General features: G+C 39.0%; 1 protein-coding gene across 2 annotated transcripts in view; it reads left to right on the top strand.

Moving 5' to 3' along the window:
* Positions 1 to 20,712, top strand: part of Tbx20 (T-box transcription factor 20) — a 55,671-nt gene extending 34,959 nt beyond the window's left edge. Inside the window, exons 7-8 of one of the 2 annotated variants that reach the window (XM_031345154.1) lie at positions 13,654 to 13,763; positions 15,973 to 20,712. In XM_031345154.1, coding sequence (XP_031201014.1) covers positions 13,654 to 13,763; positions 15,973 to 16,313 — 451 coding nt within the window. In that variant the 3' untranslated portion in view covers positions 16,314 to 20,712. Of the gene's footprint in view, positions 1 to 1,768; positions 2,238 to 13,653; positions 13,764 to 15,972 lie in introns of those variants that run through there. The other variant, XM_031345155.1, reaches the window with a different exon arrangement.
* Positions 20,713 to 27,017: the final 6,305 nt, after the last annotated feature.

The raw sequence follows: 27,017 nt of genomic DNA, 5'->3' as shown, positions 1-27,017 counted from the left end.
GCATGTTCCCATTTCATGGATCCTTGACCCAGTTTTATTCATCTAATTTACATAAATGTCAAAATTAAAAAGTACAAGCTAGAGGTTTTAAATGGTGTCTTCCTATAGTTCACAGCAAACTCATTTTTTTTTTAAAAACCTTGTTATGTTTCATTAGTAACTTTCTTTTTTTTGATTGTTGAGTGTTTTATAATGTCATTTATAGGCTTCAATCTCATTTATAAGCTAAAATGTTTGTTTAATATTAGAAATCAAGATGAATTCTGAGTAAAAACGTGGTGGCTGGCTAGCTCTTCAAGCCAAGAATGAAGAAGGGCAACAAATTCATTTCTGCAGCATGGAAACTTTAATTCTGAATGGTGTTGTGAGTTGGATCCCTCAGGTGGAAGCAACCTTTGCATTCATGTAGCTCCCCTATCTGCCTCAGCAGCAGAGCTCCTTTGTGTCAGTCTCCAACCACTCCTAGCTAAGTGAGCACACAGCCTTCCCTAGAGATAGTCATGATCTGAGTCATGGGTGGTACCCTTCAGGGTACCAACTACTCTGTGACCTTGCTGGCCTCGCTTCCTTTAGACTTCAGGAGTATGGAAACTGCTTCCCATCAACTAGACTAAGCTGGGGCTTTGATGGACTGGACCACAGGCTTCTGGTTTGTTGACCTCAGGTAGCATTCCTCTTTATGCTGGTGAATGGCAAATGGGTGGACATCTCCATTCCTCGTCTATTTGTGAGTGAAATATACAAGTATGTAACTGGCCTTCTCCTTCATTTTCTGGGTTTCTCTTGACATGTAAGTGGGGCAGGAAATTAAATACATACACTTATATTACCATATTGCTTTAGAAACCATATTGAGAATTTCAGAAAAATGATTTTAAAATCTCCTGTACATTGAATAAAACTTTCAAATGTGAGGCTTGGACACAAACCCAGTAAGATGTAGTAATTTTTGTTGGAATACAGTCATGTTTTTTAGTGTATACATTCAATATGGCTTCTTCTTTGCTACAGCCACAGACTTAAGTAAATAACATAAGAGCTACATTGAAGAAAAACATATTGGCTATCTGGCATGGTTTGAAGGGGCTGTGGAATATTGATAGCAATGTGACTGTCCAGCAAGCAATTTTATTTTCTTCAGGTGACATTTTTCTTTTTTCCTTTTCGCTTCCCCTTACCCTTTCTTGAAACAGAATCTCCTTACTGTAACCTTGATCCTCATGTTTTTGCTCTAGGTTTCTGAATGCTGGCAATACAGACACGTGCCAATACTTCAGGCTTGATTTTCCTACCATCTGAGTTAAACAATAAAAGTCTTGCTTTATTCTGAAGTCCAGATGATGATGCTAGCGGATGCCTGTCTGCCTCTCTTTTCTGTTTTCACATTGGAAGTGAAGATGGCATTAGGGTCATTTTAGCACTTGTGGCTCCAGCTAGAAGATGACAAGGATGGGGTGAGAAACACATTGGAAGTGAAGATGGTATTAGGGTCATTTTAGCACTTGTGGCTCCAGCTAGAAGATGACAAGGATGGGGTGAGAAAGCCACAGTGTGGGGATGTGCACTTGAAAGACCTTGTGAATGTTTTAAAGATTAGTGTTATTTTTGCCTCGTTTCTAATCTTGTATCTCAGTTATTATAAAAAACTGAAATACAGCTTTGTTATGTTATATATGGTTTGCTGTGTGACACAGCTCCAATGTGATGTCTTTGGGATGTCACAGAGTTGCTACATCATCAAGAGGGATTAATGGTTTTTTTCCTCTAGGGAATGAGGTCTTGTTCTGGAAAGTTTAGGTTACCTACTTGAAGAGTGAGTAGTTATAAAGTAAACTCATCTTTCTTGGCATATTTTCTTGCCTCCCCCTCCCCCCCCGTTATGGCCTCTTTTTCTCCTGGACGTACTCTTGTCAATAAAACATGATACTGTCACTTGATGTCATCTCCCAAATTAAGAAAAAGCATGAACCTCTCTCCAGATGGATCTGATCTTGGCCCTAGGAAAGCGAGCATGAATCTTGGATGTTTCGCTGCTTAAAACCATAAGACAGATGAACATCTTTTCCTTATGGAGAACCAGTCTCAAGTATTCTCTTATAGTGGAGAAATGTGAAGGAAGATGACATGTGCCTTTCTCTGCCTTTCAGAGGACCAGGAGCTCAAGGGCCTTTGAAGAATTGATATGAGAGAAAGCATGAAACAGGTGTTAAAAACATTCCTACACCATTAAGCAATTAGAAAATTTCCCCTTTTCCTTGGCTCCTATTTCTCTCTGGTGTGAGGGCAGAATTTGTTAGGCAGGGACTCTCTGCTCTTATTGAGTCTCTGTGTCTTTTACCTATAGATGTGACACAGTGAGGCAGGCTGGCATCAATTTTGAAACCTCTCTGCTCACTCTTCCATACGCCAAGCTTCCTTACAATGGTTGTCCTTTGAGGACAGTCCAGGACTCTCCCTATACTAAGTTCTACTGAATTTCTCAGTTCACTTCTTTGCATTGTTGGAAGTGAGGCTGATGAGTTTAGAGGTGAGAGGACAGTCAGGGGTTCAGTATGGTTGTGTTCCTTCAGTTCATCTCTGCCTCCATCATCCTTGGCTGCTCTTGCTTTCTTGTGTCTGTGCTTTCTCCCTATTACTGTCTAGCTTTGAGAAAGAGGATTCTGCAACTCAGGACTCCTGAAGAGGCCATGCCGGCTGTAAGCTGACTAATTCAACCTAACAGTTGTTAGCTGAGTAGCTAACAGAACTATTTTTCTTATCTTCTTTAATTCTTGAAAGAAAGCCAGTGGGATAGATTTGGGTCAAAGGAAATATTGTTCGTGTCATTTTTTTTTCAAAGGAGGGAATCAGTTGTGGCTGGGAGAAAACAAATATAACCTTAGCCTGGCAAATAACATTGTTGTAGTTTGTATCTTAAGTTTGCCAATTCCCTTAATCTTTCATTTGTATTTTGGTTGTATTTACAATGACATTTTACAAAACATAGCAAAATGCTTGCAATGTCTTCAATTAAGTATGCCTAAAGGTTTATCAGAATTTATTCATAGATTGAGTTCTTTAAACTTTGCCTAAGAGATTTCTTCTAGTCATAGCCAGGATTGAAGGAAATATAACAAACAACATATAGTCCACGTGCTTTTCAGTGACTCCTTTACTCATTTAAGTTAATGACAATACAGAGCTAGAAATATATATTACTAAGGAGAACAAAACCCAATAGGATTTAGTCAAATATGTAAAAATCAAGTCTAAAAGCCTTTTAAAAGATGAATATAGAGTTATTTGTTTTTCCATAATGGATTATATAATACATTACAGTTCTCAGATTAAAATTAATGGTTTATAATATGTCTCAAATTGTATTATCCCAAAGTTTTCATTTATTAAATGCTTTACAAAAGCTACAGATATTGATGTATTATAATTCACAATGTATCTGCATAAATCATTAGTAAAATATTGTGACAAGAAGTTATCTATAAAGACTTAATGAGATAATTTAGATTGATTTTAATGTGTTTAACATTTTCTCTCTGAACATACTCTTTTTTTTTTTTTAGGGGAAGCAGGTCCATATTTAAAAGAGAAAGTTAGACTCAAACTTTCTTCAATTTTCTTTCTGAGGTATAAGTTATAGAAAAATAAATTTCATCAAGTCATGGAAAGCTATAGGGCCTAGAAATGTCAGTTTTATCTAAAATAAGTTTGCTTACATTTAGTTTTTAGAACACAGTCTTGAAATCAAACATAGTTTCAAAATCTCTACATACTTACTGGGTACCCTTGAGTCAGGTATCAAGGTAGATTAAAAATTAACTCACTCACATAATCTAATAATTATATCAACAATGACATCACATTAAAGTCCTCATTTCAGAGGCATTGACATAGAATAGTGAAATAATGGGTCAAGCCTATGGGGACAAGCTGGGGGACAAGCTGCTGAGATGGCCTTCAGATTAAACACTGAGCAAACACACTCCCAAAAGCTGCCCAGGGCAGTACTTTGCCATGTGGTTCCAGCCATTGACATCTGTAGTACTTTGGACCACACCACATGCTCAGGCCACAGCCGAGACAGATGAACCTGAGCCCTTGGGCAGAGCTGGACGGTCCCTCTCTCTCTCTCTCTGTTTCTCTGTCTCTCTGTTTCTCTGTCTCTCTGTTTCTCTGTCTCTGTCTCTGTCTCTGTCTCTCTCTCTCTGTCTCTGTCTCTCTCTCTCTCTCTCTCTCTCTCTCTCTCTCTCCACACACACACACACACACACACACACACACACACATACACACATATATATATATATTTTTTTGAGAGTGTGTTCAGGTGACTTGGGGGCATTTCACATTGAATCCTCCAAAACCAGGCTTTGTCCTCTCCATTCTTTTCCAGGAGGGCTGATGCAGGAGAGGGTCTTGCAAATATGCATGCCTTTAAGCTGGCAGGTGTAGACAAAGACTTATTTATGTTCAGAAGAACAGCAACAGCAATACAAAGAAGAATGGGAGGGGAGGGAAATGTTTTGAGTTTCAAGAATTGAGAAATAAGCATTTTACTACAAAGGATGAAGGAAACCATTTCCATTTCCAACAGAGTGTGCTGGTTTTGCTTGCTGAAACTCTGAAAACATTCTTGGAATGAATGATTTACAGGCTTATGAACACTACTGCAGGGGGAATTGAATCCTTGCCTCCACTCTTTCTCTGTCTTGACATCTCTGTCTGCTTGTGTCTCTCACACTTGTTCCCAGACTTGACAGTTACAGAGCGGTCAGAAGTCCATCGAAGGCCAGCTAAACAAAGAGAGCATCCTCTAGCTTAGATTGGTTTAGCATTAGATGCTAGAAACACTACTGGTCCACAGTGGTACGCAGGTAAATCCAAGGCAAGTTGAGTGGAAACTACAGTCTCTCACACTATGATACAGCAGAACCGAGTGTTTTAAAACAAGTGTATCATATGTGAATCATTCATCTACTACCTGAGCTGCTCATTCTTCATGGGGCCATGTCTTAGAAACCCTTCTGATAGTTTCTCAGGCTAAACAGAGTCTTTGCTCCTTTCTTTCTGCTGCAATCAGGGATTCACTATAAAATAAACATCATGGGCTGTCTACTCTTTGTAGCATCTCTGAGGAGATGGGTCTGATATGCACCACTGTGTTCAATCACTTAAAAGGCAGTAATTCAATTAGGCCATCCTTTATATAAGGACTGCTACTGCTTTCAGCTCACTTCCAGGCCTGACACAAGTAAATCACTTTGATAAAATCCGGTTTCCCTCAACTCCCAGGGAATAGCATAAGTAATGATACCAGTGATCGAGCAAGGACAAAATGAATATAATGTACTTTTTATAGAAAAGCAAAATGTTTCACAAGACAGTGATTCATCGTGTCATTTGGAAAATGAGTTTTCTTTTGTTGAATGTGGAAGATGTTTATATGATGTTCTATAGAGGCACTTTTGGAGAGGCAAGCACTATACCCTCTTTGGAATTTAAATGCTTACATATAGCATCTTACTATGTGGTAAAAGGAATATACATTAGAAATATACTGCTATGTCCCCTTATAATTATTCCAAAAGGAGGTGGTTTCCATGCTATTTAAGCAAGTTCTTATCCTTATGTACAAATAATGACCCATTTCTTTAAAATTTTTATTTTAAATATTAACACTGTGACTCATGGCTCAGACTTAAATGACATCAACTTTTTTTTATATTGTCAATATATTGGGTTATTCAGCTAGCTGACTTTCTTCTTAGTGACCTAAATTACCCTAAGAAAAATCCCTCTCTGATATTATAGTGGATTGAGTCCTTGAGTAACTGCTAGTAGCTTTTGAGGATACTAGCTTCAACAGTACCAGAATGTGGTCTGTCATGATTAAACCACTCTCATGTTTACTCTTTCTGATTAATATATACTACTTACCTATATTAAGCTGGCTTCCGTGTTAATGTCAATATACAATATAAGTCACATACACTCATGCACACACAAACACACACACACACACACACACACACACACACACACACACACATTAAAACCAGTTCTCTGTTATTTTTCATCCTATGCTTCCTTTCCCCAGCCTCTAATTGTCACTGCTCTTCTTCTTTTTTTCAAAAGACTTATGTATTTATTTCATGCATGTGAGTACACTGTCACTGTCTTCAGACATACCATAAGAGGGCATCCAATCCCATTACAGATGGTTGTGAGCCACCATGTGGTTGCTGGGAGTTGAACTCAGGATCTTTGGAAGAGCAGTCAGTAATCTTAACCATGGAGCCATCTCTCCAGCACCCCGTCACTGCTCTTCTGTCAGACTTTCTTCTGTTTCTGCTACACATGAAAGAGTTCATATGACCTGTTTCTATAGCCAGAGATTTCACTTAACATCATGTCCTCTAGCTCTATTCATTTTGCTGTAAAACACGGGATGTCATTTCCCCCTATGACTGCATACTATACCATCATAAATATATACCACATTTCTGTCTTTTTTTCTCTTTCCATCCCCTTCCTCCTCCTTCTCTTTTCATCATCCACCTTCAAAACATGGATATTTTAATATTTCATTTATTGTTGATAATAACAACTTCACATGTATGCACATATGTTTATGCATTTATGTTGATTTAATTGGACATATGAATATGTGAAGCAAAATTTACAAAAAATAGAGGTTAAGGAAGTAACAAAGCAAGAAGCAAAAATGTCGTAGATAGTCCATTAACTCCTGGATTCATTCATCCAGTTAACAAACGGCACTAGAGTTCATGGTTCTCCTGGATTCATTCATCCAGTTAACAAACGGCTTTAGAGTTCATGTTTTTTTTTTAATATAACATGCAGCCTCCTATGTCTTTTGTGTTGATATAAATGCTGATATGATTATTATTTTTATTAATTCAATATTTTGTTAATTCAATTTTGTTTTTGCATTTGGCAATTGGTGAAAGCCACATGGTATTTTTATAGTTTATAATTATTTAAAAATAAATAATACATCAAAACTTAAGAGAAGATTACTTGGATGAAAAGTTTCTATCACACATCTCCCCTCCTTCCCTAATCTCATCTTCCCATTGGAGTTACCAATTACTTAAGCCTGTGCCTCATCCCTAGAAGCTGTGATTGAGTTGATCTAAGAGTTCTGTTGGACTTTAGGATGCTTATAATGGCCTAATGAGGAACACTTATCCAGAAAAATGCATTGCAACAAGGGCCAGAAACAAATAAAAGACAGAAAACCTTACACGACACTGGGCCTGAGGCGACAAACACCAGTGTAATCCTTGAGGATAAAGCAAATGGAGAGACCAGTGATATCATAGCTCACTCGTTCAAGAGTGTTTAGACAAGTGTTTCTTGACCTTTCTAATGTTGTGATCCTTTAATACAGTTCCTTATGTTGTTGTGACCTAACCATAAATATTTTTGTTACTAATCCATAACTGCAATTTTGTAGCTGTTATGAATTGCAGTGTAAATATGTGTTTTCCAGTGGTCTTAGATGATCCCCAGGAAAAGGTCATTTAATCTCCACCGTGAAGCACAGGTTGAGAACCACTGGTTTACACCATGAAATGGGGATGAAAAAAGAGAAGAGAGCTTGGATGACCCATTGAAAAGCCAGGGCTGAAGAGTCCTTTGATAGGAGAATGCAGAGGGTAACTGAGGGAGAGGAAGAGGTGATGGCTAAAAGGAAAGAAACCCAGACATCTATAAAGAGTCCTTTTTGGGGGTTCTGAAAGTTGTTAAACACATTTATGTGAAGGAATTTCCAGAAGATAGAAGCAGAAAGTGCCTGAAAGGACAGCAGGATAAAGATAGTGGGGTTCATACAGTGATGAGTTCTGCTTGACAGGACATTGTGTAACACTTCAGAAAATTTGGTTCATGAGTGAAGGGAAAAAAATAGTCCTTGGTTAGGTACAGTCCTATCTAAGACATCTTGGAAGAAAAACTACAAACTATTTCCAACTAAAGTAACCAAATCCCACAGCAAAGTTTCAGACTATGTTCCAGAATATGAGGATATACAGTGCCTGGCAAGGGCCTGTTCACAATGCCCTGTGTCTAGGCTGAGTCTAAATGACAGCACAGAAAGAAAGGGACCAGGCATGCAAATACATGAAAAAATATGACTGACCATGAGCTGAATATAATGTACCTTGTGTAATGTGGATATTATAACAAAGATAATCAGATAGTTGCTATGGCTATATTTCATATATGTAGGAAGTTAGACATAGGAGTGATAAAGAAAAGTTCATCAAATTCTGAAAGTGAAAGCTACTATTTAGAAGGTGAACTATTGACTGGGTAGAATTAAAGGCTGGCAGACACTGCAGATAAAAAGATTTGTGAAACTGACTACAGAGTATTTGAACAGGAGCTATCCAAAGTGAAAGCAAAGAGACAACTTAGGAAACAAAAGAGGCACCATATGTACATAACTGGAGACCCTGGAAGGTCACAGGAGGATGGGAAAAGAAACACCAGATTTCCAAATTTAACAATTCAACACACAATCCAAAAGGTCCAACAAGGTTGAGCTCAAGAAGCAAAAAGAAATAGTGAAAATTACATCATAATCAAATGGCTGAGATCAACAACACAAGGAACTATAGAAGGCACTAAGGGGATTAAAGACATTACATCAGAGGAACAACACTAGGACAATGACAGATTCTTGTGAGTAAGACAGGATTTGAAGAACTAAGGGGACAAGCCTGTCAGCTAGAATTATAACAGTTGCCAAAATTACTTGTTAAAGTCAAAGAAAAATAAAGGTGGTTTTCCAGACACAGGGAAGCTCAGGAACTCGCCACTATCAAGTTGCTCTGTTGATGGGTAAAGGAAGTCTTCAGGCTAAATGATTATGTTTGGTCCCATTCTGGACCTCCATAAGGAAAGGAAAATTGTCAGAAATGCAGAGAACATGGACAGATAAAAGTTTACATAATGGGGCTGGAGAGATGGCTCAGCAGGTAAGAGCACTGACTGCTCTTCCAAAGGATATAGTTCAATTCCCAGCACCCACACAGCAGTTCACAACTGTCTGTAACTCCAGTTATAAAGGATCTGGTACCCTCATGAAGATGTACATGCAGGCAATACACAGCACACATAAAATAAAAATAAACAAATCATTAGAAATTGTTATTTAGAAAAAAATAATCTTTAAAAGTTTCCATATCATTTAAATCATTAAAAAACAGCAGCATAGGAGGGAATTTATGAAACATACAATGTTTTAAAAGAGGGCACAAAGCTAGAAGGGGTAAATCAAACATACAAGTACAAGTTTCTTAAGTGCTGAGGATTAATAAGATTTTTCTGTGATCCTTGGAAGGCACAATATCACCTCAAGGTAGATTGTGACAAATTATTTACTATGAATGTAGAGACATTAACTGTTAAAGTAGAAAAGGAGATAAAGAAGAACCATGGAGATGCAACCTTAATGGAAAGAAGGGAAGGGCAAAGAACAGCTGAGGACAAACAGAGCAAGTGAAAGAGCAGCAGACATAAAAACAAAATGAAACAAAACCAAACCAAGTCAAAGTAAGCCAAACCCAGCTCAAGTCAAAGCAAATCAAAGCCAACCCAACCCAACTCAACCCAACCCAACCCGACCCAACCAAACCAAACCAAGTCAAACCAAGTCAAACCAAGTCAAACCAAGTCAAACAACCAAGTCAAACCAAGTCAAACCAAGTCAAACCAAGTCAAACCAAGCAAATAAAAGAAAGCTGCAGACAAAAGAAGCTACCACCAGCCAACCAGGAGCATCATTTGCACATTTGCTAAGCACCCTTGTTGAAAGGGGGGAGGGGCTTTGGGGCTGGATTGGTGTTCATGAAGAGTACATTAAATTATAAAGAGATGAGTTGAAAGTGAAGTAATAGAAAACAGAATTTAATAAGTTAGCACTAAAAGAAGAGGAGCAAACTTGTTGGGCATGGTGGCACAAGCCTCAAGTCCCAGTGCATACGAAGTGGAGGAAGGTGGTTTGGGAGTTCTAGGACATTCTGTGCTATGTGAAATCCTATCTGTAAAAGAAAAAAAAATACACAACAAGAAGAAAACTAGAGTAACTGTACTAACATCCAAGCAGGTTTGACTGGGATAAAATGTCACTCTTAGGGTGCTCTCATATCTGTTTATACATTCAACACCAGAACCCTAAGTCTGGCAGTAATGAAGAGGAAACAGACAAATAATCAGAGTAGGAAATTTTAATGTCCCTCTCTCAATAATTGACAGAGGAAGTAGGCAAAAATGAGAAAGAAGAATATTGGAACAGCTCTGTTAGCCAGTCTGACCCACTTTACAGACAGCACCCTCTTCAGCAGTAGTGGACGATGTGTTCTGTGGAGATGACAGACAAGTACCATGAAGCTGAGATCTGTACTATAACATGAGGCTCAACAAGGTCCAACACATGCCAGTCATATGAAGCCGATCTCTGACCAAAAAGGGACTGTATGAGAGAGCATTAACATGAAGAAATCTTGAAGGATTCCTAAATATTTGTAAACTACATACCAGGTATAAATAAGGAAAATATCAAGAGGGTTACAGAACACTTTTTACTGAAGGAAAAGGAAAATATGTGAGATGCTGGTAAATCACTCCTGAGCAGTACAGTCTTCCTTTAGAAATGAAGAAGTGTTTAAAGCCAACGACTTCCATCTTCAATCTCAAAAAAGAAAAACCCTAGGCAAAGAAGAACAAATCAGATTCAAAGTCATAGGGAAAAAAAGTGGAGAAAAAGTGGAGAAAAACAGTGAAATATTATGCAGTGACAATCCTCCAGTCAAACTGACCAGGAAGACAACACAATCCCCTTCATTAAACATGAGGGAACAACATCGCTGTGTAGTCTGAATATTCTATAATCTCCCTGGAAGGGACTCTGCATGAAGCATTGCCCAAATCAGGTTGGTTTAAGACACATTTGTAGGGGATTGCCTTTAATTGAGATGAAAAGACCCTTTCCCCTTTAAGTTGCTTTTGTTAGAGTTTTTTACCACAGTAAAAGATAAGAAGCTAAGGCACAAAGTAACAAAGCAATAGTATTGTATAGTACAATAATTAGTGCACTTATAGTTTCAACAATTTGAATGAGGCAGATAAAGTTTTGAAGAAAAACCACATCAAATGTTGCCCAAGAAGAAAGAGGTAATTTGATAGCTGTAAATTTGTAATTAACATTTCCATAAAGGCTAAGATGCCTCCCACAACTTATATGAAATATGTAAAGATTGTACAATAGCAAAAATACCGAAACTCTTCTAGAGAACAGAATTGAAAGGATATGTGATGATAGTTTTAATGATCAACCTGACTGGATCAATAATCGTTTAGGATAAGCTTCTGATCCTGCCTGTGGGGGAATTATCTAGAGTGCATTAATTGTAAATCCACCCACTGTGGGTAGCACCATTCCCTAGCTGGGATCCTGGACTTTGGAAGTGGAGTAGCCTGCAAGCATCTCTCTCGTTTCTGATTGCATCTACAATATGACCTGCTACCTGAGGGTCAACCTGATAAAGCCTTTCCTGCTGAGATGGCTTAGTAAGGGTATTTTACCACAGCAGCAGGAAAAGAAACCAAGAATACTTTTAAAAATAAAACCACAAGGACATTGCTACCATAACAATAAGACTGAAGAAAGATACTACAAATAGAAAACTAGATCCTAATACTCCTTTTTGAATAACCATGGGACAATTCTTAAAATAAAACTAGGATGTTGAGTTCAACCAAAGGATGTTAATGTGACAATTAGAGGTTTCTCAGAAACACAAAGTTAGCTTGATATTAGAAATTCAACCAACAAAAACTAAAAAAAAAAAAGAAAAAAGAAAACCTAAAAAAAAAAAGAGAAAAATTAATTACTAAGAACTTATCTTACTAGACAAAGAAAAATCAAAACCAAAAACAAAATGTAAAATCTGTTCCTGACTTTAAAAAATTGCTCTCAGCAACATGGGACAAGAAGGGACCAGTGACCCAGTCTTATGAAGGTTGTCTACCAAACCTGGGGATTCGTATTGTCCACAGAGTGAGAGAGCTCAGTAAGTGGCTCTGACTGCTACTATTCAGTACTGACAGGTAATTATGAACATACAGTAAACTGTGGAAGATCAAAATAAAACTCATTACAAACAGAAGCAAACAATTGAAATTACTTCAGGTTGTAATTAACATGATTACACCCAAAACGCAAATCTTTAAAAGAGCTACTGGGACAAACAGAAGTGTTAGCAAAGCTACCAGATACAAGATCAGCATGCAAAAGAAAATTACACTGATATTTAATATAAATGAAAAATAGGAAATTGAAATTAAAAAGCATTTAGTAGAACATGAAATGTTTTGGGATAAATGTGGCTCAGATATGTTAGGCTTGTATATTTAAATCTATTTAATTTTTAGTGCTAAATAAATGGAAGGACATACTGTATGTGGATTGAAAAAGACTAAGCATCATAAATGTCAATTCTCCATCAATTGATGTTCATCTCACACACAATCCTGATTAAAATTTCAGTGAGCTTGAAAAAGAAATCAATAAATTTATATGGAAATCAAGGAGCTAAAATAGCCAATACAATTTTGAAAGAGAAAACTAAAGTTGGGATACTGGTTAAAAACTAATTTCAAGATTTTAGTAGAGGGACAGCAATTAGGGAGTGGTAGCTTAGGTGTGAAGATCTGCAAATAAAGATTAAGAAGACAGCAGAAAGTGCAGAAGTGGACACTTCCCCATTATCTGTTGGGGATAAGACCCCTCACACTGTCCTGGGTATGCAACCTTTAGGACCTAAGACACTGCTAACTAGATAGTATTTTTCACAAGTATAGATACATCTATGTGAATTGTCAAATGTTACTTCTTGAATAGTAACTAGGACATTGGATTTATTATTTTTATTTCTTTAGTATGCAATTGGGTGTTTGACTTCTCCTTTCTCATTCCACATAATTAAAAAAATACTCTTCTTTGGCTCTTTGGTTATTAATTTGGTGTTGTCTTTAGGTCACAGCTATTTTTTTTGAAAGGGGTATTTGCACTCCTGGAAGACGGTGTACAAAGACAACGTATCGGTTTCGAGAGGGCCTTGATTTCTCAATGGCTGCTCATGGTCCCTGCACAGCTTTTCTGTATTCCTCAGTTTTAGCACAATAATAAACTGTCCATATAGCCATATGTTCTTCACATTTGCGTTGTTAGTTAACACAGTCATTTTATGACTGATATTATGAACTTTTCCCAATATTTTATTATATCCTGATCCAGTACCTTTGGATAAATTCATACTTGTTTTGAGTCATTATCTGCTGAAGTTAATAAGATTCATTACTACCTTATAGTAAATTCACTCATTAACTCTTTTGCTTAATTAAATTCCATATTCACATGACCATATTCCACTGCTCCATCCTTTTTTATGTTTAGTTGTATTTATTTGCTCTTAGGCATCTGAACTCATGTCTCAGAAGTCTCTGCACAGCAGGTGAACATACAAGGTTCGAATGTTATCTTTCCCTTTGGCTGAGAAAACAGACCTGTGAATTACCGTTAAGCCCCTCTCTGATGAACCTGTGATGTGTCCCTGTGTCCTGCAGGGAGAGTGTGGAGAGCTTGATCCAGAAGCATTCCTATGCCCGGTCACCCATCCGCACCTATGGAGAGGAGGATGTTCTGGCGGAGGAGAGTCAGACAACCCCGAGTAGAGGTAAGGTCATTTGGAGATGTGGAAGTGCTGGAGGCCAGAGCACTTGACAGGTAATGAACACAGGCTGCTGGCTGATGGAGTGTTTAGACCTCTGGCGACACAAGCCAACAGGTCCCTTTGAGACTTTTCAGAAGAAGCAGTCTGCAGTGCTGGTTCTCATACACCTGTTAGTTTGCTTGAGTAGCTCCTCCACCTGAGGTGTGTTTTGATAGTAACAGAACACAGAGCCTTTGAATCAGGATAGTGGTCGGTTTTTCTGTGACTTACTGCCAAAGAGTCACCAACCACACGTTGGGACAATTTCTTACTATTTTTGAATCTCAGCTTTATTATTTGAAGACTAGAGATAGTTTATTGGGATCAGTCCAAAATGAAGATTACTTTTAAAAGGATTGTCATGACAAAGGGCCATCACTGGCTCTAATAGTTGAAGCAAAAACTAAACAAAGGGCTTGGGAGACGGCTCAGTCTCTTGTAATTCCCTATATTTGAGTAAGCAATGACAGGTAAATCTCTGGGCTCACTGGCTTCCCAGCCTGCCCTACTGAGTGAGCTCCAGAATAATGAGAGACTCTATTTTAAAAGGGGATACAGTAGCACTTGAGGTTGTTCAGTCTACACTAAATGTGAGCTCACACAGAACACTAAAGAACTGGGCAAAGTTTTCCTGGGCAGGAATCTCAGAGACAAGCTTCAGCACATGGGAAACAAGAATAGAGAGAAGGGGGAGACAGTGGTGGCCCACCAGGGGGCGTAAGACATTCACAGGAGGAGAGAATCTCTATCCTCCCTCTCTCCCTCTCTCCTTCTCTACTCTCTCTCTCTCTCTGTCTCTCTCTGTCTCTCTCTCTGTCTCTCTCTCTGTCTCTCTCTCTCTCTGTCTCTGTCTCTCTCTGTCTCTCTGTCTCTCTGTCTCTCTCTCTCTCTCTCTCTCTCTCTCTCTCTCTCTCTCTCTGTGTGTGTGTGTGTGTGTGTGTGTGTCTAAAATACCAAATATCATTAGTGAAAGCACAGGACATCCTTATTCATTTGGAAAGTTTAGCCAGCCTCTTGTTTCAACTTCTGAATACTGATGAAGAAGAATTGATTCTTATGGTTCTCATGATGGCTTTGGGAAAGGGTGGCTTTGCAGAGACATAGCCAGCTTTCTTTAGAGAGGTGCTGCTAATACCTGGAGATCTTTAAGGAAAGGAGGTCGTATCCTCAGGCAAAGCATCATTGCTAGCCACTCTGGAATGTGGAGGCCATGCAATCAGTTAAGTGTTTTTCTATTAGTGAATTCTTCTTTCCATGTTAGGAGTAAATGAAATCTTCTCATCTAGAAACTTGATCCGCCCTCTATGTTTGAGGGTTTATTTAGAATGTAGTGTGTTATGATCTCGTTCACTAGTCCTCTCCAAATGCATCCCAAACTTACCCTCACAGTTTAACCATCCAGCTTGGAGCCCTTTTCTTTCTTTCTTTTTTTATATTTATTTTATTTTATTTATAATATTTATATTACCATGATATATACATATCACATATATATGAGTGTTTTGTCTTCATGTATGTATATGTACCATGTGCATGCCTGGTGCCTGCAGAGATCAGAAGAAGGTATCAGATCCCCAAATTTACTGATCAATCAAAGTTACTGATGATTGTGAGCAGCCATGTGGGTGCTTGGATATAAATCTGGTTCTCCTGGAACAACAGTCTTCTCAAATGCTGAGTCAACTCTCCAATCCCTTCTTTAAAAAAAATTCAATTTGCATTGCCTAACTACTCTTGGTTATGGAGCATTAGCAATTTTTTTAAATGAAATGATCTTAAGCTGGGTGTGGTGGCATATTCCTTTAATGCCAGCACTTGGGAGGCAAAGGCAGGCAAGATCTTTGTGAGTTTGAAGCCAGCCTGGTCTACATAATGAGTTCGAGGACAGCCAGAAATACATTTTAAGACCCAGTCTCAAAACAGCAGCAGCAAGCCGGGTGGTGGTGGCGCACGCCTTTAATCCAAGCACTTGGGAGGCAGAGGCAGGCGGATTTCTGAGTTCGAGGCCAGCCTGGTCTACAGAGTGAGTTCCAGGACAGCCAGGGCTACACAGAAAAACCCTGTCTCGAAAAACCAAAAAAAACAGCTACAACAAAAACCAATAACATGATTGTTAGTTTTTTATTAGTATATTGAAGTAGCAACTTGAGTCTAATGAGTGTTTTTCTTCCAGGATCAGCCTTTACGACATCTGACAATTTGTCTCTCAGTTCCTGGGTATCATCATCTTCAAGTTTTCCTGGATTTCAGCATCCACAGCCCCTGACTGCTCTTGGCACCAGTACAGCATCCATAGCGACACCGATTCCTCACCCTATACAGGGTTCTCTGCCACCATATAGCCGCCTGGGAATGCCTCTGACCCCATCTGCAATTGCCAGCTCCATGCAGGGAAGTGGTCCCACGTTTCCTTCATTCCACATGCCTAGATACCATCACTACTTCCAGCAGGGGCCCTACGCTGCCATCCAAGGACTTCGCCACTCCTCTGCTGTGATGACGCCATTCGTATGATTCCTCTGAGAGTCGGGGGAAACTAGATACAGAATGTGCAAATGGCTATGAAAATACAGGAGGGGCATGGGTGGGTGGGAAGTGGGGTATTGGAGCAAAGACTCTCAGGAAACACAGGACTTATTAAAGAGGAGAGCTGGACTCACACACACAAAAAAACCCAACTCATAAGGGAGTACACCATGGGCCAGGATTCATCTGTGATTCCAGGAGAGAATCAGTGTAAAGTTTATCTAGCATACTCCTACAACTAATAGGCTATCAGTTTACCCAGAAAGCTTAATATCCTAGTGGTTAAAAGTTCTGTTAATGCAGTGCTGTATAAAATCCATGTGTAGAGGTTTCTTTCTGCTTTCAACAGGTTCAAAGCATCATCCAAAAGGCAATATTATATAGTGTATTGACATGACTCACTCAAGTTCACTTTTCCCAATAAGAAATGGAAGCCAATGGTGATATGTTTGTAGTGCTATACTTTAAGGATGTTTCGTTTCCTTTGTGTCAGTTTGCGGCAGAAGAGGCAGAGTTGGGGCTAGTATGTCCTGTGATGTGTGGTGTGAATGGATACACGGTAATGCCTTTACCAAGTTCCTGCCACAGGCCATGACAACATAAACTCTGTTTTCAGTTCCCTTTCTCTTTTTTTTTTCTTTTATCTAATAATTCTTTTTCTTGCAACAACTTTGCAGTTCTGCAGTGAAAACCCTCTATATGCCATTTAAAAGCAAGAAGCTCTCTCATTTTCAAAGAGGTTGGCTTCTGGGGGCTGAATTATCAACAGGCTGATGACATAGCCACTGAGGACCTGAACAGAGCCCATGCATGGTGATGGCCGTGTCTCTTCCTCATACCTTCAAAATCTGGTGGCTCTCTTTTGAGGGGAATTTCTCTGCCCTGGGAACCAGAGTCCTCTTCACTTTCACTCCGGGGTTAGGAGGCCTTTTGTATATTAAAACACACTGGGCCACGTTCTGTTGTTTTTTAAATAGAAATCTGCTTTATTGCTGCTTCCATTATTGTCAGGGATTTGTCAATGACCATTATCCATATGCATGATTCACCATGCTCTCATGTATGCTTATGGGCATGGACATGTCCTGTAGCTGGTTTCTCCTGTCTGGCCGTACATTTATAGACTTCTTTCCATTTTCTTTGGTCCCCAGTATGAAACTGCATGTTAATTCAATGACTCCCTTACAGAAACACTAACAGTTCTTACCAGCATACAAGAGCTTCATCCAATTTTTACTATCCTTTTAAGCTTTCCTTCTCTGTGTAAACTAGAGCTTTTGTTTTACTTCTATATAACCACTATGTTATTTTTGAGCAACATGTATCTTAGCATTTACAGTCAGGGTAACACATATGGTATTTTGCAGTAGTTCATTTTTCTAATAATATAAATTTATTAAAGTCATTAGACTTTCAGCTTTGAAGATCGTGTGTTCCACCTATTAGGATGCTACCATTTTGCTTCATGTAGGTTGCCTGAACTTAATTTTAGTTTCAATTTTTTTTATGAAGATTTTATTCTACTCTGTTCTTACTTCAAAAATGTTGACTATGCTCAAAGATATGGGAACTAGAACTCCTGAGGGGAGAAACATATGTAGGAGTAAATGCAATATCCTTACCACATCGCTCTGCCATTTTATTTGGCAGCTTCAGTGTTAGATTTTTCCATGTGGGATGACTTCCCAGGCCAAGACCAGTCTGTGAAACAAGGCACCACACCCAGCCTGAGGGTGGGATGCTGTTTCTAGATTTGCACATGATATTTTCCTCCAAAAGTCCATAGTTTCCTTAAAAAGAAGCATGAACTCCTAATGAAACTATTTCAAACTCTCATGTCAGACACTGCAGGTAGGTCCAGCTTCTTGTGTGTCTTTGTAGTAGTTTCCACAAGCAGTTGGTTTCCAGACAAAATACAGATGTGCATTTCTCTTAAAAACCCATTGTGAGTGATGTTTAAGATAAATGCCCATAGAGAGCAAGGGTAGGGGATTGATATTTAATAACTGGCCTCTTGCAAAAGAACCTTGGAATAAAGTGCTGCTATTTAAAGCAGAAAAAAAAATCAAGGCATGATTGTGCAGGGTGACCCTCATATCTCCCCTGGTATATGCTGAGATTCTAAATGCATGCCTGTGTTTTCTTTTCCATGAGAATGAAAGAATTGTTTTAATATTGTTTTTGTAGTTTTTTGAATTGGTATGCCTCACAGTAGTTTTTTTTTTTTTAATTGCTGTTAAATATAATCTTTTGCTGGTATTACCTGACCTTATAATTTTGCTTGTAATTAGGCAACGTGAGTATGAAACTCACTGAAATACATGATAGACAGCAAAGCCGGTTCTTGAAATGTTCTCTCTAAAAGTCTTCAATGGATGTTTGTTTCCTCTGTTGATATTTCATAGTTCAGACAAGAAATGGCACCATATCAGTGCCTGGCACTTGAGCCTGGGGCCACCTGTTCCTTTCTGATTTATTCTGGCAGTCAAGTTTTATTAATCCTTGTGGGATTTACCAATCAAAATCCCAAAGTCTGTTCCAACAAAACTGATGATAATAATTAGATATAAATTGATAAATCCAATTGAATAATAACTACCAAGATTTAAAATACATTTGGAATAATTCAGGGCTTCCTCTATGTGGATACTACATTGTGAGAAAGCATGGCCAAAGAGAGTGCTGTTGAAGAGGACTGGCCAGGCTTGCTTTACTGAGCTCTAATGGACTTACTCATAACTCAAGAGATTCTCTCTTATGCTCAGTTTTAAAATATCCTTCCATAATTCCAAGTTGAGATATGTCCATCCCTTATTAAGTGAACCGTCGCACCTGGTTCCTGTCCTTAGCAGTTCATATGTAAATATGTTCAGTTGTGTGTGACACATAAACACTTGTCAGGTAGTATTGTCTAGCTCAGTGTCTGTCTGCTCCATTGCAGGCACTGTCAGTTATAACACTGGAGTCTTGTCTAGAAGGTTATCAGCATTTATGGTGAATGCTACAGAGAAGGCTGTCCGTACAGGTTCATCAGCTAGCAGAAGCCTTGTATAAGAGCTGCACGACTTCTAGGGCATTCTAAGATCTTACCTTCTCAACCACTGGATAAATGTCTGCCTCTTGACTTCTCCAGATACAACAGAATGCCTCTGCCCACCCCCTAAAAAGAAAAATAAGTCCTTTACAAACTCAAGAAACATTCTTAGCGAAACCTCATGTTTTACACTGCCGATGAGCATTTCAGAGAGATGCTAGGATATTTATCCTATTTCTTGATTTCAGATTAACTGTTCAAGCTACATTACTTATGTAAGGGCCAATTATGTTGAGAAAATTCACTAGGGAGGGCTTTCTGCCCCATTAGATAGGTGGGTAAGCTTAGTGGTGGTTTAGTCACTAATGAGCATGTAAGATATTGCATTTAAACTCATGTTCTTATTCTGTATTCTACTGAGTAAGAAAAACTACTTCCATTATTAATTGGGCAGAAAACTGATAATTATTGCAAACAAAAACAATACTAACTCTGACAAAGCAGGAGACAAAAGATAAAACATTTAATTTGTTTCTCTATGGAGTTATTGAGGGAAGGATGGGTTTTATATACATTCTCATATTGTTTTAGAATGAAAGGCATTGCTATAAACACCAAAGGTAAGATTACACACTTAAAACTTTGAGGAAGTATAACAGCCCCTTTGTCGCAGCTTACTATCCTATACCAGTTATAAAATACCAAAACACAAAACTCTACAAGCTTAATCATGCAAAGGCACATTTATAAGTATTTGATGTGTTAATAGTCCATAAATATTTGCTAGCTTTCTTTATCTGCCACTCTCTCTAATATATTTTCAACCTCTTACTCCTTTAAGAAAGCATCTTGCAAGGAAAATAATGTGTGTGTGTGTGTGTGTGTGTGTGTGTGTGTGTGTGTGTGTGTGTAATATTGAATCTGGACAAAAGATACAATTTGTTGTATTTTTCTTTACTTCTGGCACAAAGACATTGTATTTTGTTGCTTTAAAATTATTTTTTTTCCAGAAATCTGAAAAGGTTCTTTTATTTGCTAAAGTATGAGATTCTGTAACACCTGCTCAGTGGACTCTGTCACAGTCTCCTTGTTTGCTGTGTCTTCATTTGACTAACGAATTGTGTGGAAAGGTCACTGTAATGCAGTGTGTGGGGTGTGGGAAGGGTGTGGGAAATGTTTTATGGGGAAAAAACTTATAAGCCTAATACTATGAAGTAACATTTAATGAAGTTCTGTTTAAGTGCAATATATTTATTTCTGCCAGAAATGTATTATCAACCTTATGTAATATTTGATGCATAACATCATATTTGTAAACAGCTAAAATTATATATTATCCCAAATTGTACAGAAGCATGGCTGTGTGGATGCTAGTTTGTTGTTGTTGTTAAGAATGGTGTGGTATTTCTACGTACATGCACACATTTATACTTTTTATTATCCAGACACCATGACTTCTGGTGTTTGTATATTCTCACCTGATAAAAAGGGGAGGGTTAGGTGACATAACTGGAGCTCACCTAGTCATTCCCAGATATGGCTCTGGGTTATGATGCAATGCTGTGTGGTTGCTCTTGAAGGAAGACTGTCCTCAGAGCCTGGCCTCTCTCCCGTCCTCTACTCAGTTCTCTTCACTCACTTACTCCACTCGAGGAACCCTCAGGGACATAGGATTTTATGTTTCCTATGTCAATTGACCCTGAACTTGACTCTATGTATCTTAAGAACTCCCGCCTCATCTAAGCCATGAAAAATGATATACGTAGTGATGTAATAGCAAATGGGCTGACCAAAGTAGGACTAGCCAAATTCAAGGTCTTAGTCATCTTCCACACAACAGGGTCCTCAGAATACATAGTGTTATTACACCTTCTGATTGCAAGCATTTCATTTTGGAGTATGCTGAACTCACACTTTCAAGAATATTATTTGGAAAAATTTCACATTTAACAGAAATGTTGTAAGTATAAGAAATCTTGTATGTTCTTTATTCAGATTTACCAATCTTAGCCTTAAGCTGCATTTGCTTTGTCATGTGTGCCCTGAGACTTATATGCAGTAGTACATGTGAACAGATGTGCACAGTGCAGAAAGTGCCTTCTGAAATGATGCAGACTATCTTTAACAAGTGGCCCATTTCCCTAAGTAGTTAAAAGCATATTTATAAAATCAAAAACCAACTACAGTAGTTTCAACAACTGGAAGAAATCTAACAATGATCTATCATCTATATTATAATTTTACGAATTGGCCAAGCATATTTTCTTTCAATACAGATTTGCTTCAGGATGACATGTTGCATTTACTCAGCTCCTCAGCTTGTTTTGGTGGGTCAGGACGAAAGTAGTCCAGTTCATCAGTGTTTTATAACATACCTATAAGTATTTTAATCCTTGATTGTTCCAGATCTGATCATTAAGATATTTTCTCTTCTTGATAGCATGCATTGATTCATTTTTAGACATTCTTCAATTTCTGCCTCTATGAGGTATTTTCGGTTTATCTTGAACCTTTCTTGGTAGTCTTTTCTAGAAGGAGCCTAGGCTCCTTTTAGTGGGGAAGGGTATTAGAAACTAAATTTGGGTGGCAGATGTGTTCATGGTGGTATTTTTGTGAAAAGTTCATATTGTCAAGATATCAATCCACAAAGTCAAACAACCAATTCAACACAATTCCACTTAAAACACCAGCAAGAACTTTGTCTCTTCAAACAATTCTATTTCAAAGTTTATTCAGAAAGGATATGTGAAGCCACCTTAGTATTAATGAAGCGAGTCAAAGGAGGCGCCGTGTCTCACTTTAAACCTTAGGACAGAGCCTCAGTAAAGCAGACAATGCAACATCAGGTCTTAAAAAGTGACTAGAGGAAAGCAACTGGACAGAGAGCCTGGCAGCATAGCCAAGCAATAGCCCAGCTGCTTTATATAATTAATCAAGATGCAATATCAGTTCAGTGGAGACCAACCTTTTAGCACTGTCCTTCAACAGAGTAATGTCCATATACTTTAGACACACACACCTTACATCTATAAAAATTAAATCAAAATGCTGTCTATAAACATAAAATATAGTTATAAAGCTTTCACAGGGTAATAGAAGAGGAAAATCCAGGTGTGCTTCAGTTATGCTTCTACTGTGGTGGTAAAACAGTGTGAGCAAAAGCAACTCGGGGTTGGGGGGAATGGTTTATTTCATCTTACAGTTCGTAGTCCATCATCTAGGGAACTCTGGGAATGAGTCTGCAGGCAATAACTGAAAATCCCCACAAGGGTACTGCTTACTGGCTTGCTCCCCATGGTTTGCTCAGCCTGCTTTCTTACAGTACCCAGAATCACCAGCCTAGGGATGTCCCCACCCATAACGGGCTGGGCTCTCCCCTATAAATCACTAATCAAGAAAACAGACCACAGGCTTGTCCAAGAAGCATTCCGGTAAAGTTATTTTCTCAACTGAGATTCCTTCTTTCCAATTGACTCCAGACTGGCACGAAACTCACCTGCATACCAGGCAACCTCGTTGTTTTGCTTTTGTTTGTTTTAATGTTTTATAATACAACAGCAAAAGTGTGTTTCATTAACCCAATAAGGTAATCCAACGGACTGTGTTGAAATGAAAACTCCTTGCAGGCAGGAGATTCTCTATGCAAAAAGAACTTGCTGCACAAAGTTTGCATCTCCTGTTCCTGTGAAAACACTAAATAGGCATGAGGTCACCTATAATCCAACCATCAGGAGGCAGAGGCAAAATCCAGTGAGCAAGCTGGCAGCTAGACTGGCCAAGCCAGAGAGCTCTGAGTTCCAATGAGAACCCCACCTCAGTAGGTGAAGTGGTGGGTAATGGACAAGGGCCTCTTGCATCTTCCTCCTCCCCCGTGCATGTGTACTGCACGCACATGTATCTTACACATGCACCTTCATGCATACGTGTGCTCACACACATACAAACACACACATGCATATCTGACACATGTACAGGCAGTATGAGAAAAGGGACTCCTGTTTGTTGCTGGGGGAAATAAAAATGGTGCAGACATAATAATTGTTTGCAATTCTTGCATAAAACTAGTTTCCTGTTATCATATGGTCATTCTGCTTTCTTAGTTACTGCCCAAATGATCTGGTCCTATGTTATACAAAAGTTTTCATGTGAATTTTCAGCAGCTTTTTAGAAATAATTATAAAAACTTGGAAACAACCAAGATGTCCCTCAAGAGGTGAACAGATGAACAGCATGTCCATCATCATCATCATCATCATCATCATCATCATCATCATCATCATCATCATCATCATCATCATCATCATAGCACAGCAGGCTATTATTAAGTGATTGAAAAGAAATGTGTCAAACTGGGATGCAGCTTAGATGTGGAGCCCTGGTCCATTGTGCACAAGTCCTTGGGTAGCTCCTCAGTGATGTGGCAGGAAAGGAGGCACTAAGAGAAAGAAAGGAAGAGCAAGAGGAAGATGATAAAGAGGAGGAAGAGAATGAAAGAAGAGAGGAATTAGAGGAGAGGCACCGTCAAGCTGTGAGAAGACATGGATGAATCAGAAATGATTTTTGCTAAGCTAAAAGGATATTGGTAAAGGGTTATATACTGCATAGTTACAACCAGGTAACCTTGAGATATTCTAGATAAAAGATTATCACTAACACTGTAGGCATATCAATGTCTTCCAGGTTTGGGGAGGAGAGGTGAGTCGGGAATGAACAGATCCAAACAATTCTGCCACGGTACTCAAATGGTGAGTCTGAAAGATTAATCATTTGTCAAAACACATGGGACTGGACAACTCTAAGAATGAAGTCTACTGCCAACCAAAAGCACATCCATTTTGACTCTTCAGTTATAACACATAAGCTGCACTCATCTAAGATGTTAGTAATAGGTGAATGTATGTGGGAGGTTGGAAGAAAAGGAACTATGAGAACTCTGCTTCTACAAACTTTTCCTGTGAACCTAAAACTTTTCTAAAATAAATAAATAAATAAATATATTAGCAGGACAGTAGCACAAAGTCACTGCATGTCTCTAGGATAGCTGTGCTCACAAGGAGGGAAAAAAATGCCTCAGCAGGGTTGTGGGAAAACAACACCACCCCTTCATATATTGAATATGAGCAAGGAAAATGATTTGACCACTTTAGAGAATATCTGGCTGCTCATGCAAAGGCTAAACATGAAATTACCAGTGACCCACCATTCTCAATCCCAGAAGCATAAGTCTTTACAGGCAAAGTGGGAAAATGTAAATGCCCACCAAAGACGAGTAGGTAAATACAATGATATGCATCCGTACGTACAATGGAATAAAGAAAACATGACAGTGTGGAGAGACTTTGAAAACATGATGCTTCATGAAACAAGCCAGCCAGAAGTAATCACACACTGTATAATCCTCTTTATATGAAATGCCCAGCACCAGACTATCTGAAGAGAAAGAAAGCAGAGAGGAGAGAGAGGCAGAAAAGATTGTTAATGGCTGTGGGGTTTATGCCAATCACATTAGAATGTGGGCTGAAAGAATGGTGCTGGCCACACAGCTGTGAATATGCTGACATTATTGCATCACATACTCGAAGCACATATGTTCTGTTGTAACTATTTGTCATGAAAGCCATTGTCACAGGTGCCCATGCATATACTCACATATAAGAAGTGCATGCCCCCTCTCTGCAAGCAGTATACTTTTATTTTCATTCGGTAGGTTTAATTTGTTCACTTTCAAAACTTTTGAGTATCAGACTAGTCTTATGTTCTTGGAACTAAGGGGGAAGGGCACCCTAGAATATTCTTTGCACCTTAGGTTTCTTCAAATAGTGATTTCTGATGTCTCAAAGCTTTGAAACCTGGGTTATCAAGTTATATTACTTCATTTTCATCTCTTTTCCCTCACTAAAAAAAAAAAAAAAATCACAACTAGACCTTGGGCTTCCCAGGAGAAAATTATTCAAAGCCTGGGGATAGTGACAATTACTGTTACAATTTGCAAGACCTTTGTGCCCTTCCCCCAGCCTTGAGCAGGCTAAATAGAACTTCAGTGTTTGTCACCTTAGGACATTAGGGATGACCCAGGTTTCCTACAGGAGTAGACTGCCTGCTGAGCTTGCTTTGTGACATAATCCAGTTGAAACAAAGGATGGGGTCTGTGGGTTCATGTTTTAGAAAAGTAGTGCTAAATATTAAACTTTCAGCCTTGATCACAAACGTTGTCTTGGCTTCATCCTTCTCTCGCCTGCACCCTGTTCCTTTTTCATTTCCAGTCCCCCTTTCAGGTAAACCAGTTAATCCATGGCTGCTGGACAGCTGCAGACCTTTACAGTATCCATGACTTTATGTGCAGTCTCTTAACTTTTGCAGTAATTCTGTGAGGTTGATGCATCATTGTCGTTTGGGGCATGAAAGATGAGTCTTAGATTAATTACTCTGATATGGAGATGCCAATCCCATCTGTACTCAAAACCATGATACTCTGTAACACTCTAAACAGATATTTTTGCTTATCAGAATCTTTAAAAGTTCTATTCTTTTTGTTGTGAATATAAAAAGATAAAGAACTATAAGAATATGTTCTATGGGGTGTGGTGAGGTGTGGGGAAAGGGAGTGCCTCAGTGGGCCCATGCCCAGGCATCCCTTTTCCCTGAAACACGATGTTATGGTATAGAAGAGAGTTTATTCATGGCATGGGGAGAGGAGTTAAGAGGGTAGTAGAGGCAGAGAAAGGCAGAGAGAGAAAGAGAGTAGAGAAGTAGAGGCCTGCCATGACCATGTGGAGAGAGGATGAAGGGAGTGGGGAGAAAAGGGGAGCAAGAGGACAAGAGGCAAGAGAGAGAGGCAAGAGAGCAAGAGAGGAAGGAGGTGGCAAACAGCCCCTTTATAGTGAACTAGGCCTACTTGGCTGTTGCCAGGTAACTGTGGGGTGGAGTTTAGACGGAATGCTAACACTCTTGGTTCATTTTCTGCTATTTTCACAAAGTATCAAGATCTGGGCAATTTTTACACAAAGAGGTTTACTTGACACAATTTTGGTGACTGCAATGCACAAACAGCATGGGGTTGGCATCTGAGTAAACTCCACTGGGCTGCTACACACATCAGAGAAGTAGTAGCAGATATAACCATCTGCAGAAGCCGTTGGTGAAGTCACATTTGTCTTGATGTGTCTGAACCAGGTGTACACACTTCACTAAGAATAGAAAGTCCTGGGCTGGGAAGATGGCTTAGTGGTTTAAGCACTTTACATTTATTTATTGGTCTTGAGGGATGAGTCAGTATCTAAATGGAGATGGACTCTGCTGTCCTAAACAAGGGCCTGGTGGTCTTGACCCATAGTGGTTAAGGTGGATCACCAACTTGACCATTAGGAGCACTATTGAGGCAAGCACACTGGCAGAAGTGTCTGTGAGGTCATTTCTGGAAGTGATTAACTGGAGGAGGAAGATGGTGCCAACTCAAGAACTGAGGTCCAGATGGGCTCCTGTACCCCCTTTTCTGTTTATTGGTATTGATAGGAGCACTTGCTCTGGGACCCAGAATAAACCACTGCTCCCTTAAGTTCAGAAAGGCTTCTGGAAAGGCATGACAGCACCTAGTGAGAGACCACACACAGGCATTCTGTGAAATGCATGACTTCAATAGTGAGAGACCACACACAGGC

The sequence above is a fragment of the Mastomys coucha genome, unplaced genomic scaffold (assembly GCF_008632895.1).
Source record: "Mastomys coucha isolate ucsf_1 unplaced genomic scaffold, UCSF_Mcou_1 pScaffold23, whole genome shotgun sequence".
Lineage (NCBI taxonomy): Eukaryota > Metazoa > Chordata > Mammalia > Rodentia > Muridae > Mastomys > Mastomys coucha.
The sequence above is the reverse complement of the archived record's forward strand: the minus strand, read 5'-3'. Positions and strand labels throughout refer to the sequence as shown.